At 41.6% G+C, this 14,319-nt stretch overlaps 1 protein-coding gene across 1 annotated transcript in view; it reads right to left on the reverse strand.

The window, feature by feature from the left end:
• Window positions 1-14,319, reverse strand: part of LOC140238931 (eukaryotic translation initiation factor 4 gamma 1-like) — a 53,508-nt gene that overhangs the window by 10,557 nt on the left and 28,632 nt on the right. Inside the window, exons 10-22 of the mRNA XM_072318828.1 lie at window positions 13,629-14,082; window positions 10,595-10,722; window positions 9,896-9,991; window positions 9,009-9,182; window positions 8,507-8,644; window positions 7,460-7,663; window positions 6,417-6,653; window positions 5,278-5,382; window positions 4,634-4,882; window positions 3,529-3,728; window positions 2,956-3,131; window positions 2,487-2,602; window positions 1,513-1,682 (exon numbers count right to left, since the gene is read on the reverse strand). Of these exons, the coding sequence (XP_072174929.1) occupies window positions 1,513-1,682; window positions 2,487-2,602; window positions 2,956-3,131; window positions 3,529-3,728; window positions 4,634-4,882; window positions 5,278-5,382; window positions 6,417-6,653; window positions 7,460-7,663; window positions 8,507-8,644; window positions 9,009-9,182; window positions 9,896-9,991; window positions 10,595-10,722; window positions 13,629-14,082 (2,447 nt within the window). The remainder of the gene's footprint in view (window positions 1-1,512; window positions 1,683-2,486; window positions 2,603-2,955; window positions 3,132-3,528; window positions 3,729-4,633; window positions 4,883-5,277; window positions 5,383-6,416; window positions 6,654-7,459; window positions 7,664-8,506; window positions 8,645-9,008; window positions 9,183-9,895; window positions 9,992-10,594; window positions 10,723-13,628; window positions 14,083-14,319) is intronic.

Below are 14,319 nucleotides of genomic sequence, written 5' to 3' on the forward strand. Positions count from 1 at the left end.
CTTTTAGTATCATGATATATCTGTAATAGTACAAATACTAAGCTTCCTAACCATGCTATTATTCACACTTGCAAGTGATGTATTGCTGCAACTTTTATGAGAGCCAACATGACAAAGTGTCTGTGTTTATGGTAGCAAATAATGCCTCTGGCCACTTCGTTGCGGAGGCATAAAAAGCAGATGCAGAGTGCTGTGTTGGTATGAGGCACTTGTCTCGCACCAGACTTACACTCAATTCCTTGTATAACAGCTTCAGGTATCATAGCACTGGCAAAAAAAAAAACTTCAGTTAGCCAATACCTTGGAAGTGACAAAGTTTGATGACAAGGCTCAGCAGAAACAGTACAAGAGCAATTCACAGAGAACCAATAATGCACTGCACACGCCATATATTTTGCAGGGTACTATCTGGGAATTTTAGAACACACGTAACATCAACGCTGATCTAAAAATTAATGTGACATGCTCACATACATATCCCCATCCATTGCTTCACTCTTGAGGAATTTAAGCACTCATGAAATTGTCAGGAAGACCTAGTTCATGAAATAGTCTTGCTGAATATATGGCATATACAATCACTGCAACTGAGACCCTTGGCTATTTCAAATTAAGCGAGAAAAAACAAAACAAAAACAAAACAACCCTTACTGAGATGATACTGAAGTACTCCTGTCCTTTTGATAGAGAAATAAAAGCCGAGTAGTTTAATAGAAAACTTGTTTAACCCTATTCTAACTGGGCTATTCGAGACCAAGTTTTTACTGGGGGGGGGGTCAATTTGACCCCCCCTTCAGATCTCGGCCGCCGATCGCGCAATCGCCGCAAAATTTTGCCTGAAGATAGAGCCGGATGTCAACTACAAGATTACATGGTCATACAATAGAAAAATTTTGATTTCATATTTTTTAATAAATTAATTATGCAAATTAATGCATGAAATCATATTTTCACCTATAACTCCATCAAAAAGACTGAAGGATTAATCAATTTTTTTGTCAGAGTTCCTCAAGACACATCAAACAATTTTCTTTTAAAAAAATAGCGCAATCAAAATAATTTTCTTTTGTTTTCTATTGTTTTTTTGCCAAAATTTGTTGGAGGCACTTTTTCAAGCTTATCTACATTAGAATTGATTTATTTCAATGGTTAAAAGTTGAAATAATCTAATTTATAGCAATTAAACAAAAAAACACAGTTTACATTCGATTTGCACACGAAATCATGAATTCGAGTGGTTTTCGGGTTGACATGCATATGCAAAACATTGCATAAATTCAGAACGGTGTACCCGGACGTCGCAAATTTGGTCTCAAAATATGCGGGAGACTTCAATGAAAAAAGTCATGAAACGACGCGGCAAAATCTTTGCGCGTTGCAGAATCGTGGCGCGAAACGTCGAGGGGGGGGGGGGTCAATTTGACCCCCCCCCCCCCCCCCCAGTTAGAATAGGGTTAAGTTCAAAAAAGAAAAGATAAGAAAAATAGACATACAGAGCCATGCTTCACTTACCCTGCTAAATATTGCTCGTTGGTTAGGAGATTTTTGACAATGAGAGTTTGGAACAGAACACCGACATTTTCTCGCATCTCTCGTTTCTTCTCGATAATATGGTCTAGCGTGGCCTCAACAAAGAGATTTCTCTGGCTGCTTGGCAACTCGGACACACAGTTGATTGCTTCCTGCAATGGGGCGAGAAATAGGCAATTGCCTTGAATGTCTTACTTGCAAGCTGTCTGTAGGTCTCCATAGCAAAGACCAACAGTTTTATCACAAAGCTTGATTTCCGCCTTTTCAATAATTACTACAGATGCATGCATTGGAATGACTTAATGGGGCATCAGACTCGAGGAGGTTCACTGCATGATTACAGTCATATATCAATATTCACAAAGGCCTATGCAAGGCATCATGGATATGGGCACCTATGAGGGATCAAGAATACGATACACCAGAATGCAATATATCATCACTGGCTGAGACAAGGTTAGATGGCAATGATACAGATTAGAGTAGAGATAGAAACTTACAATGCAAGGATAACATCCATGTTTTAGGCATCACTCAATAATATGTTATCACAAGTAACATCATAACCCCACTGTATTATTCATTGTTGTATTTCTTATACGTTTTGCTATACAGTGTGTAAAGGCAATGAAGATATTCTGTGAGCAACTTAATATGTTTATGTATGTATATACATGAATGTGCATGTACAATGATGATACAGAAACCAATAAATTAAATCAAATCAAAATATATGGCATGCTCAGCTCAACTGCTCCGTTATGAACAGGTGGCAGAAGATACTGCTATTTTATTTTTGGCTTATAGCACAATAAAACGACAGCAAAAAAAAAAAAAAAAAAAAAAAAAAAAAAAAAAAAACACTGGCTCCTGATGGACTTTTGGCCCTGACAATATGTTGACTCATACAAAGTATCTCCTCTCATTTGGAAAAAAAAAAATGCATCTCTACTCACAGCGAAGTCTCGGAGATTGAGGAATTCGTCCACAATTGCCTTAGCCTTCTGCTCCACCTTGTCAGCCGGTAGGAGAACTTCTTCTGCTGGCTTTGCAGGGGGCTTCTCCCTTGATCCTGTGATAAGGGTAATCAAAACAGTTCGATTATCATTGACACAAAGAGCCACTTTCATATGTGAACATTATGCTCTACTGGAGAACTACCAAATTCTACTTGGACTAAAACAGACTACGACAAAATATGCGAAAGACAATTATGCAGTTCATGTAAATTCCTTCTGAAGTTTTCAACCACTTTTTCCAGAAGGGGAAGGAGGATTAAAGGCTAAATAGAGAAAGAAAGGAGGGCAAGTTTAACATTTGCAGTCCACAAAATTACAAAGTCTTGCTTAGCCAGTTGTCGGCAAGACTACATCTCAAGGCCAGTATACTCTCAACCACAGAATTAACCAACTAGCTCAAACTCACCTTTGGGCTCCTGCCTCTTCTCCAGTGAATCTGACCTCCTGCCTCGGGTCAGCTTCTGGACCTCGGCGATAGCTGCCTCCTTGTCTCGCTCCCTCTCCCTCTCCCTGGACGAGTGCTTGCCCATGGACGGAGACTGACCGCGACCCCGCGAGTCCCTCGACCCGTATCCACCACCCCTGTTCAAGAAAGGAACAGGGAGCACATGTGAGTGTGAGCGGAATTTACAGACAGATGATTAAACATACTAATTACTGAAATCAGGAAATGTGTTACTTTAATCCATTGAGGACAAGCCAATTTTGCTACAACACGCATTTCCCATAGACACTTGCCCGAGTATACACGGGACTTGTCTTAACAGGTTTAAAGCAATGACCCTTCAACCCGGAATGTATTATTCATACTATTTCAAATGTAAGCAGCTGTTGGGAGAGGTGAAATGTGGCTCAAAACTGCCTCTTACCTTGTACAAAGACCAAGGAAGGAAATCTCACAAAATTGACAACTGAATATCACTTTGGTAAAGTCTCTATTTGTTCTGTTTTGGTTTTGGTTTGGATTATCAAGCCTCACCTGGCAGGTCTCTTGTTGTCCTCGTTGAAGACCGAGAAGCGGTTGGTTCTTGAAGTTCCCGACTCGTCCTGAGATGCAGAGGATGAGGAAGAAGCCGACTCCTTGGATTGGTTCTTGCTGCTGCCTCCGCTGCTGCCTCGCGTCCACATGTTGAAGCCCCGCCCACCAGGGCCCAGCTGCACATTGTCATCAGCCTGCATCTGTATACATGAGATATACACAAACATACACAACTGGTATAAATCTGGGCTCTATCAATGTCGAAATATGCACATACCACACATATTCATGCTACAAGCACAATGAAAACCTAGGTAATTCCAAAAATGATCTGAAAACGAGTCTTGCAGAATATGCGACACTCAAGGACAGGTAAGTCCAGTCTGTCAAGATTGTCCATGCTCATCTTAGACACCAGAGGAAAGGTCACTTTACACCGGTCTGCCAACATTCCCACATCCAGATCAGGGAGATTCCACACAGCAATCACCGAGATGTCTGTGTGTTACATGCATTTCAATGGCCGAAAATAATTCCTGAATCAGGGAGATTTTAATATTCTCCGATTCAGACACGAACAGATTTTGACATTTTCAGGGAGACTCCCGCAGAATCAGGGAGACTTGGCAGCTCTGTTACATAGTTGAAGCATCTCATCAGACACTTGTGCATTTTACCGAAAGGTCCAACTAATGTGATGGGGTCATGAGGAAGAGCATACAGTTGTGACCATGACAGAAAATAAGCACCTCAATCCTGAACAATCTTTTTCTTTCAGGGGGAAAAAATATTATTGTGATAGTATCTGGCAAGAGTGAGTTCATGACAAAAAGTTTCAGTCACTCAAATCCATTGCTGATGGTAGTCGGAGTACTAACTGGTTTTTTTTTTGTTTTTTTTTTTTGTAATTATGTCGAAGCAGTGTCAATAAATACAATCCCAAATACAAACCACTGTGCATAATGCCTAAAGCACACAATACAACATATAGATACATTTCATGTGGAATATTGTTTCACCCCTGCGACCACACCAGATATCCCAACACTTGCCATGCGACTCTCTATATGCGACATTCAGAACTAATGCTAAAATTCCTCCTTACCCGAGTGAGTTTCAGCTTTGACGGGTCATAGTTGGGTCTGCTCTTGGAGCTGGGGACCGTGTTCCAGCCGTCGTCAGCCTGTGGGGGGCCTGTCCTGGTCGGCGGCGGGGGCTGCTCCCGGCTGCGGCTGCTCACCTTGCTCAGCTGCTTGGCCTCTTCAGCCTTCTTAGCCTCCTGCGCATTGAATTCCCGGTGGATTGCATCGATTGTCGTTGGCTTGGCTTCTTGCCGCCGCGGAACCCAGTTATTCTGAGAAAAGCAGGAACATACAAGCAAATTTGAGATACAAGGTCTTGTCACCCTAGTGATGATATAAGACTTTGCACAATTAGAATTCATTGGAAAGGAGCTCTTGAATGAAATTTTTCCGTCACTGAATTTCAAACACATCAAGAACTTGGAAGACACAGCTTGAGTGGGGTTGAACATGTTATACAGATACACTACAGTGCACTCCCGTTATAACGAACACGGTTATAACGAAATTCCGGTTACAACGAAATAAAATTTAGGGCCGCAACATTATCAACTCTATGTATTTTTATTGTTTATTCATTCGGTTATAACGAAATTTCGTTATAACGAAAGAAAACTGCCGGTCCCGAGGACTTCGTTATAACGGGAGTCCACTGTATTGAGCTTACCTTTCTTAGATCAACCAGGTCACACATGAGAAATCGTATCCTCGGCGAATTCTTCTTCGACAGGATAATCTTGTCAATTTGGACAAAGTACTGGTCCATACGATTCTACAAATGACAAAAAAAGAAAAGTGCACGAATTAGGGCTATACCACTCATACAGATGCAATATATGTCACTGAATATTGAACTTGACGAAAATGCCCTGACACTCAGACATTACTATACACAAGATATCTTTTGCTGCCGTATGCATCCTTCAGAGACAAACTTCGAGCATTCCGGTTTTCATATAAAGCCCTGTGCTTTAAAACAGAATAATTTTGTTCACCCCTCCCCTAGGTGTCTGAGAAGAAATAAACAGTATCACCACTGAAAGTGGTGTATTTCTACTTACTAACTGATGGAGATGTTATTAACTACGTACCACATCTTCACTGACAGCCATGGGAACAAGTCCCCATGGCCTTCATAAATCATTGCACCACATTCAGGGGCTTTTAATTCAACAATTTCAGGTGAGTATTTCCTGAGGCTTTTGTCAAACAAATATGTCGGGACAAAGTTGCTCTTGGATAATCAGATACATGGATTTCAGTAGCTTTTAACAGTTTGACAGGAAAAAAAAAAAATCTGACAGAATGCTCATGAAATGCTTTCCCTGTTGCCCTGGAAGGCTACACCACACACACTAAAGAATGGACATACAACCTTTTCTGAGCCCTACAACAAGACAAACCAATGCCCAACCTTCCAGTGCTCTTTAAAAGCCGATCCATCTCAGCATAATCATGGCCTGAGCAGTGCACAACATATTTGAGCTTTTCAGGATGACAATTCACAATAGCGAGTTAACGAAAAAGTGAGCACACAAGTCCCTCCTGAAGTACAAGGCCCGTCACACAATACATGATTCAACTGGTCACGCAACCAGTCGCATGATCTGACATTGTGCATTGTGCGATTAGACCGCATAGTCTTGAAAATTCGACATGTTGAACTTTCCAACTAGCAATGTAACCGAGTCACACAACTGGAAACTGGCAAGGGTGGCGACGTCACACCTCCAGTTGCTGGGTCATACAACCGCTGAATCATCGCGAAGTGGTCTAGCGCACGGGGGCCTTAAAAAGTTGACCTACCTTGGCACGATCATGGTCCAAGTCCTTGCCAATGGTGGACATGAGATTGCACAGGCATTCCAGGGACTCGTCGTCCTTCGCCTTCATCAATCGCAGGATGCAGTCGTGCATGATGTTCTCCGTCAGGATGCGCAGCTTGAAGAGCTCGCCGATGAAGCGGATGTTGCCCATCGTTCTCCTCTTGGCCTTGTACAGCTGCTCCTCCAGTTCTTCCAACTTGGACTCGCGCTGCTCCACCTGGAGAGTAGAAGAGTTGCATTTTTTTGTTTTTTGTTGATAATACTACAGGTACAACAGTCAAGATCAACTTCCAAATACAGTACTCTATATAGCATGCTTTTTCACGCAGTTTTATTCTCAGAAAATTTTTTAAAATTGACCAAATTCACAAAATTAACACCACGCCCAAGCATTAGACAAATGTGATATTGTACACAGAACATATGCAATTTATGAGGTTGTTGGGTGGGGACTCACATTTGGAAATGGGATAATTTTTATTTCTCATTCTATCACTGAAGTTTCTCCATCACAACTCTAACCCATATCCGCCCATCTACGGGATATTCCCTAGTTCTGGATAGGGCACCAGAAATTCAAAAAAAAAAAAAAAAAAAATGCAATGAGCAATCGGGAATATACAGTTCTTGTGTGTTGTGTGAACCTTAACTGATAAAAGTAATCTGATTAGGACATGAAGAGACTGTAATTCAAGTTTTCCGGGAGTCTCCTGCAGAAGCAGATTCTGACATACTGTCGGGAGTCAGAGAGCACAGAGATTCTGACATACTGTATACGCCATATACTCGACGAGTCTTTTACGAATCGGGACTTCCCAATAATATCGCGAGTGGTTAAATTCGCGATCGTGGAGCACGATAATAAACAGAGAAAAGTGTGCGTGCATGTTGTTGGGATCGGAGTTAATGATTTCGCGTCATCATTTCGGGAATCATCCGACTTGTGAAATATGCGAAAATAGAATTTCGCAAAATATATGGTGTATACGGTAGCAATGCAGCTGATGACGCCTCTTCACTCACGGGAAGTTGCTCGATCTCCTTCCTCCTCTCCCTCTCAATCTCCTCCGTCTGAGACTCCTTCTGGAACTCCTGCTGGCAGTTGTGCAGCAGGATGGGACGGAACTGGACGAAGGTGTTCGGCTTCTGCGTGGACGGCACCTTGAGTTGGGACAGCCGCTGGCACATGTGGGCGTAGGCCGTGCTGAAGCTGGGCTCGCTGATAGCCTAAGGGAGGAAAAGGAGAAATCATAACAATAAAGAAATCAATAGACTTCACTGTTTCTGTTCACAACTACCTTGGTGAAAATGGTTCAATTTCATTACTGGCAGGAGTGGCAACTAAATATGTAGTATTTCTGGAAAAGACTACACGTACCTACACACAGACCATCAAGAAAAGTACAGTACAACCAGAAATTTTTGCATGCATTTCGATTTCGTTCGCGAAATTGAAATGCAGACAAAAGTTCTTAGTCTACACTGCACGAATTAATGCCAATGGAAATGTGCGAAAATTTCATATAGCGAAAAAGGCTACTGACTCCAATTTGCAAAAATTTCATGCTACAAATATTTTTGGTTTTAGTTATCAACAATAATTCAAATGCTCCTTCTTCGCCCTTGATATCTCATTTTTCTAAATTACATCGCAGCAGATGAATTTCTTTACACAGTTTTTTGTGCTTTTCCAAGTACGTGATGTTAGTCAGGGACTGGTGGACAGGACGCATTGGCAGTTTTTTTCCTGTACACAGGTTTGATTGCTCCATTAATAAAGGAAAGTAATACAGATATTCTGCAAAGCAACAAGTAGAAATGTAATGTACAGATATGAAGATTTTAGATCCTTGAATAATAGCTGGTGGACACAAGAACAGGCGGTAAAACTGCAAGGTCACATCATTTTGCACATGCAATGTTTGTGTCATGCAATGTTTGTGTCATGCAATGTTTGTTGTGATACATGGCAGGTGTGCAGTGGAAACTTTAGAGAGTTAAGTTGTTCCCAAACAAGGCACAGCCCTGTGAATATCTGGGTCCACAACAAGCATCCTACAGGTGCATTACCTTTTCGAAGACTAGTGAGATGACGCCGATCAGCCTCTCCTCCGTGTCGATGGGAAGCTTTTGAGCCTGCTCCACCAGCTTCGTGAACCTCTGGGGCGTGAGCTTGTTGAGTATACTTTTGAAGTTGCGGAACAATTCCTGCAAAGGACACAGAATGGGCATAAAGTTAATTCATATATTCAATCACACTGGGATAATCAAAGAACATCAAAATGTGAAAACTGACCCCAAATTTGGTCTTGGCACCAACCGCAGGAAATTCAAACATAAAAAACCTTCACAGTTCGCACCGCATTCCACCATCGGAGAGCTCTGAAGGTTGGTGACCAATTATTCAGAATTCCAAGTGCTCCAAGAGCACTCCTGAGCTTAGCCTCAAGGGGGAGCATGACTTTAGAGCGCTCCACGGCATGAATGTCTGTTCACAGAGAGTTCAGAGGGGTTCAGGTGCACTCCTGGAGCACTCTAAAAACGCCCTGAATAAAATGGCATCAATACTCACATCAGTCTTGTCTTCCTCCCCACCTCTCGCCTCTTCACGCTTGTGGACGGGCTTCCAGGCCTTCTCCGTCGTGTTGAGCTTGGTCTCCACGGCTGGCGAGGCCCTCTGGATGACCTTGATGTGCTCCCTGGATGCCCTCTTACCCGGGCCTTGCTGGTAGTTGGGTGCCTTGCCCTGAGCAGCCACATGGAAAATCAGGATGGATGGGAGAACAACAGATTGGGTAAAAAATCAAATCAAATTTGGTATTTCTCAGCTTCATTTTCATTATTACTATTCTGCAAAAGATGAAGATGATTCTATCACCTACTTGATGTGCATATATAAAGATAGACAGCTAGAGAGAAAATCTCACCTACTCCCATGCATTTTATGCTCATCATTCTGAAGAGATACATCATCAGATTCAACATTTACAACCTACAGCTCTCAGAATGATGGTAGCTTTTAGCATTGTGGTGCAAATACTATTGCAGTGAGGAAATATCCAACACAAAATTAGCATAAACTCTGTTGATATTAAATTCACTGTATGACAAACTTCTTTTATTCTTTTAAAAGCAAATGTTCAAGTTTTCCCAAGAAGATGTTACAACAGTGGCATTAAATAAAACATCAAAATGCTTCACTTCTGACATTACATCAAACTGGTAAATTACAATACCTAAATGCAAGGTCAATAGGTAACCCCACCCCCTTATATCACATGTCCATCAACGAATAGGAGGACAGATTCATGTTATGTTGACACAAAGCCTTTAAATATTATGTATACCATGGGCAAGGCCTCTCCAATGCATCACTTTCAAATCGAGTAATGGCCGAGAAGCCATTTTCAAATCGAGTAATGGCCGAGAAGCCATGTCTTTGGCCCTCGCCTGCCTCACCTGTGTCCGAGGGGACTTCATGAAGTGAGGCATGAAGTCTGTCCCCTTGGAGCTGATGCCCGTGTTAACGCTGAGGCCGATGGGACGAACATCCGCCTTCAAGGAGTCAAATTAGAAGACACAGTTGAAAGTCATGCAATTCTGAGTGCTACTTTTAATACAACTCTAAGAGCCAACTCGAATGGATTAATCCAAACAAGAGCAAGCCCCAAGAAATCAAGATAAACTCCCTATTGTGATTTTTCTACCATAAATTAGCAGTGGGTAATATACTATCCCTATGCTGTTTTGTACCAAATCAAAAATTCATGCAGGGATGTAACAATTCATAGATAATAATAATCAAGCTTCATTTTGATACCTCAAACTGTTCTCAAGATATGTTGTCAAAAAAAAAAAATTGGTTACGGATGGACAGACAAACAGGTGGACAACCTGATAACATAATGCCTCCACTGGCACTTTGTGGTAGAGGCACAGAATGCAGAGGTATTGAATGGAATTTCCCTTTCTGTTCATTTTGTGAAGAAGTTACTCCTTCACAACCACGGAACGGCACAAAATTTGTGTACTTTTATCATACATAAATTTTCAAAATAGGAGAATCACAGTCTCTTGACCACAGACATTGGCAAAGAGAAAATGCCGTAATCCAACGTTTGGAATAACTGCTGTATCTAAACCAGTATCTGTACTCACTTTCTCAAGCACAATGTCAGGAATGTTAGGAAGCCCGTCTGGTTTGTCGGTGCACCCTTTCTGGAATTGCAGAAGGAAGTCGCGATCATACTGTTTCTTGCCCTCTGGATTGACAGGGCTCCACTGATCTGCAAAGTTCAGAAGGAACAACAAAAATTTTTATGCTTAAAAAGAAGACCCGAGGACACGACGAAGATGCTTGCGTTGAAGGAATCGGTGAAATAGCTGGCAAGCAGGGCAAATGGAGTACGGTGGTACACGTATGTGTTGAGGAAAGTGTTAAAACAAGGATGACCAAAGGTATGAGAGTAGTTGCTGCGAGTGTGAGGTAAATCCGGCCACTCTAGTCATCGCAGACATATCCAGATCAAAAATGGATGATGGCAAATTTGACTGCTGCACGAGTTGACTAGGACGCCTCTGCTTCTCATGCAATTACTCTTCACCCTTCTCTTTACCCTTCATTTATATTTGGTGAAGTTCTCTGATCCTGACCACAGAAGAAATATATATTTCCAACCTCTTCTAATCTATTCCACTAAATAACATTGTTGTTTGACATATGTAATAGAATTTGAGGCCAGAAAATGGCCAATCATATCAACTTGCTGGCTTTGGCTTTGACCTTTGAGCTTTTACCTACGTTAATTCAGGCACCTCATTGATTATTTCTAATGTTCTTAACGGATATTGTTACCACTGGAGATTACTAGCTGAAGTGATGTCTGGAAAATAGCATTTTAACCAAAACACTGGGACCTTTACCTTGCTATCACCATAATGTCCGGGTGAACTTTCATACAACTATCCACCAACTAACATTACTACTGGATATTCCCAGCTGAACTAGACTTTACATCACATCTTCTTGTTGTTGTTGTTGTTGTTGCTGCTGCTTAAGTAGTGATCTTTGACCTTTGACAATGACCTTTCAGCTTTCATTTCAAAAAACTAATTTCCCTTTATTTCTACCCTTCCTATTAAATCATATTACTACTGGACATTACTAGATAAAGTTAAAGCTGAGCATTGCCAATTTAAGCCAGAGTTCAGAGGTCTTTGATTACTGGCTCATGTAAAGTTTGACCCAAATCTAATCAGTGTAGCTTTACCAAATCTTGCATACCAGGACCAGGTTTCATGAAACTTATTGAGCGAAGATTCTTAACCCTAATCAGGCTGGGCTTTTTTGGCTATGCTATATTGTGGGGGGGGGGGGGGGGGGGGGGGGGGGGGTGGGGCGGATTCCGCCCCCCCCCCCCCCCCTTCCTTCAGATCTCGCCTATGGAACGTGTGATCGCGCCGAAAATCGGCACATGCGACGCCATTTTATATTAATTAATTATTTTAATTTATGCATGAAATCAGTTTTGGGCTCTAAATCACTTATTAATGCTCTAATTAAGCTAATTTCTTTTTTAAAATGTTTCTTGTATCATTCTCCTGAGACATAGGATAAAAAAAAAAATCTGTATCGAAATTAATTTCTTATGTATTTGATTGTTTTTTGAATTTCTTATGTATTTCTTTGTTTTTCGACCTTTTGTTTTTGTTTGTTTTTTGGCCAAAATTTGTCACAGACATTTTTCGAAGCTTTATTATGCTAAAACAAATTAATTTCCTCCATTCTAAGTCAAGATATGAATTTTTATGTGAATCAATTGAAAAAACACAATTTGCATTGGATTTGTACACAAAATCATGTTTTGGAGCAATTTTGGGGTTGACAAATTTTTTTCGAACGGGCGTCGCGTCAAAACGGTACGCGCGGGCGCAACAATTTTGGTCTCAAAAGTTGCGCGATACTTGAAAGAAAAAAGTCATGAAACATCGTGGCGGGAGCTTATCGCGCTGCGGAGATATTGCGCGAAACGTCTAGGGGGGCGGATTCCGCCCCCCCCCCCCCCCCCCCCCCCAGCCTGATTAGGGTTAAATCACAATCAATGATCTGTGGGATGGACAGATAGATGGACAATCTGAATACATTTGCCTCTGACACCCTTTGAAGTGGAGGCATTAAAACAAAGAATGACTGTGAGAAAAGACATACACACTGTTGTAGTGTTTACTACAGTATACTTCCTTATCTGGCATATTCTCATTAGATGGCTTTTTTTTTTCTCACAGGCCTGGTACAAAATACACCAAAGTAATTATTCAATTTCACAGTAACCAAAACTGCAAAAATTTAGCATCTTTGAAATGCAGTGGTAATATGTGCAATAGGCATTACTTTCTAAATGTACAATGTAACAAAAAAAATAGACACGACTGGGTCCAAAAGTGCTTATACACTGGAAATCTCCAGCTTAGTGTCACTTGAATTACACCAATGAACATAATCTGAAAGCATTGTGCCTGATATGAGCTTCTGCATACTCTCCCACTGCTGTGCACACTCAAAAAGTCCAGCAAATAATACAGAGTTACACTCTGGCAGAGACAGCTTTCATCAGTGCCTTCTCCCATAAATGAAAGTTGATGAAATGATGGCTCGAAGAGGTAATGAGGAAGATCAGTTTTGAACTACTCAAATAGTGATTATTGCTATTGATTTTACTACTAAATCATCCACACAATTAACTAACAACTGAAAGGAAGGAAAAAATAATGCAAAAAGAATATGTACACTGGATCTTTCTGTGACAAGTTTGAGTAAACACAAACAGGGGAAGAGCTACCAGGATCTTAAATAGGAATCACAACACTCCTTTCAGGGTCCCGTTTTATAAAACTTATCAAAAACAAGTTACGATAGTTGTTAAAAGCTACTGAAATCCTTGCAGCTGATTGGCTGAGAGCATATTTGTCATAGAAATGTGGCAGTTGCTACTGATAACAAGTTATATGAAACAGGAGCCCGAACAGTACTCCAAGGAAATCTATGTGACCTAACAGCAAAAGAATCAACCACCATGTCAGCACTGCAATCATTCCATTGCACGAGACCTGCCGATCAAGGGACAAGCATATAGCAATCCCTGCTCCGCCAATGCCATCGTCGGCACGTATTTCCCACACTGCGCTCAATTACCTTTCCTGTAGGTGTACTTCAATTGAATCTTATTGTCTGTGGGGATGGGCTTCCCTTCCTTATTCTTTGAGTTCTCAGACTCCACAGTGTCCACCTCATTTTTCTTCTCCCACTCCTCGGCCTCGTTGCGATCCGACGGCTCCTCCTTCTCCACTTTGGCTGGCGTGGTTTCCGGCACCACCTCCTTCGCTTTCTCGCTAGTGTTCTCCACAGCTTTCCTCTTGGCAACATCACTTTGCACCTCATCAGTCTTTTCACTTTGCACTTCTTCCTCCTCCTTCTCCTTCTCCTCTTCCTTTACCTCCTCCTGCTTCGGAGGCTGAGTTGTTTGCAGTTTCTCCACCGGCCTCTCCTCAACCTTCTCTGCTGCTTCCTTGGGTTTGGGCGTTTCTTGCGCAGCTGCAGCTTCTCTCTGCTTTGCTGGGTTCTCTTGACTTTCTGGGTTGGCGGCAGCCTGCAAAACGGGAAAATGGGGGAAGCCGAAGGTTGCCATAATTGGCAGATACTTTAGAGAATGACTGGTACCTTTAAATCGAGAAATAGGCTCCTACTGCATATCACACCATTCAATGGAGATTGAAGTGTGCATTCATGATAGTTCTTGAAAGTAAAATTACACACCTGAAAACCATCACACAAAGAGGCACTTTAGAATAATGAGAACTAGATGCCTTCAAGATGCCTAGCAGCA

This window comes from Diadema setosum, chromosome 15 (assembly GCF_964275005.1).
Source record: "Diadema setosum chromosome 15, eeDiaSeto1, whole genome shotgun sequence".
Classification (NCBI taxonomy): Eukaryota; Metazoa; Echinodermata; class Echinoidea; order Diadematoida; family Diadematidae; genus Diadema; species Diadema setosum.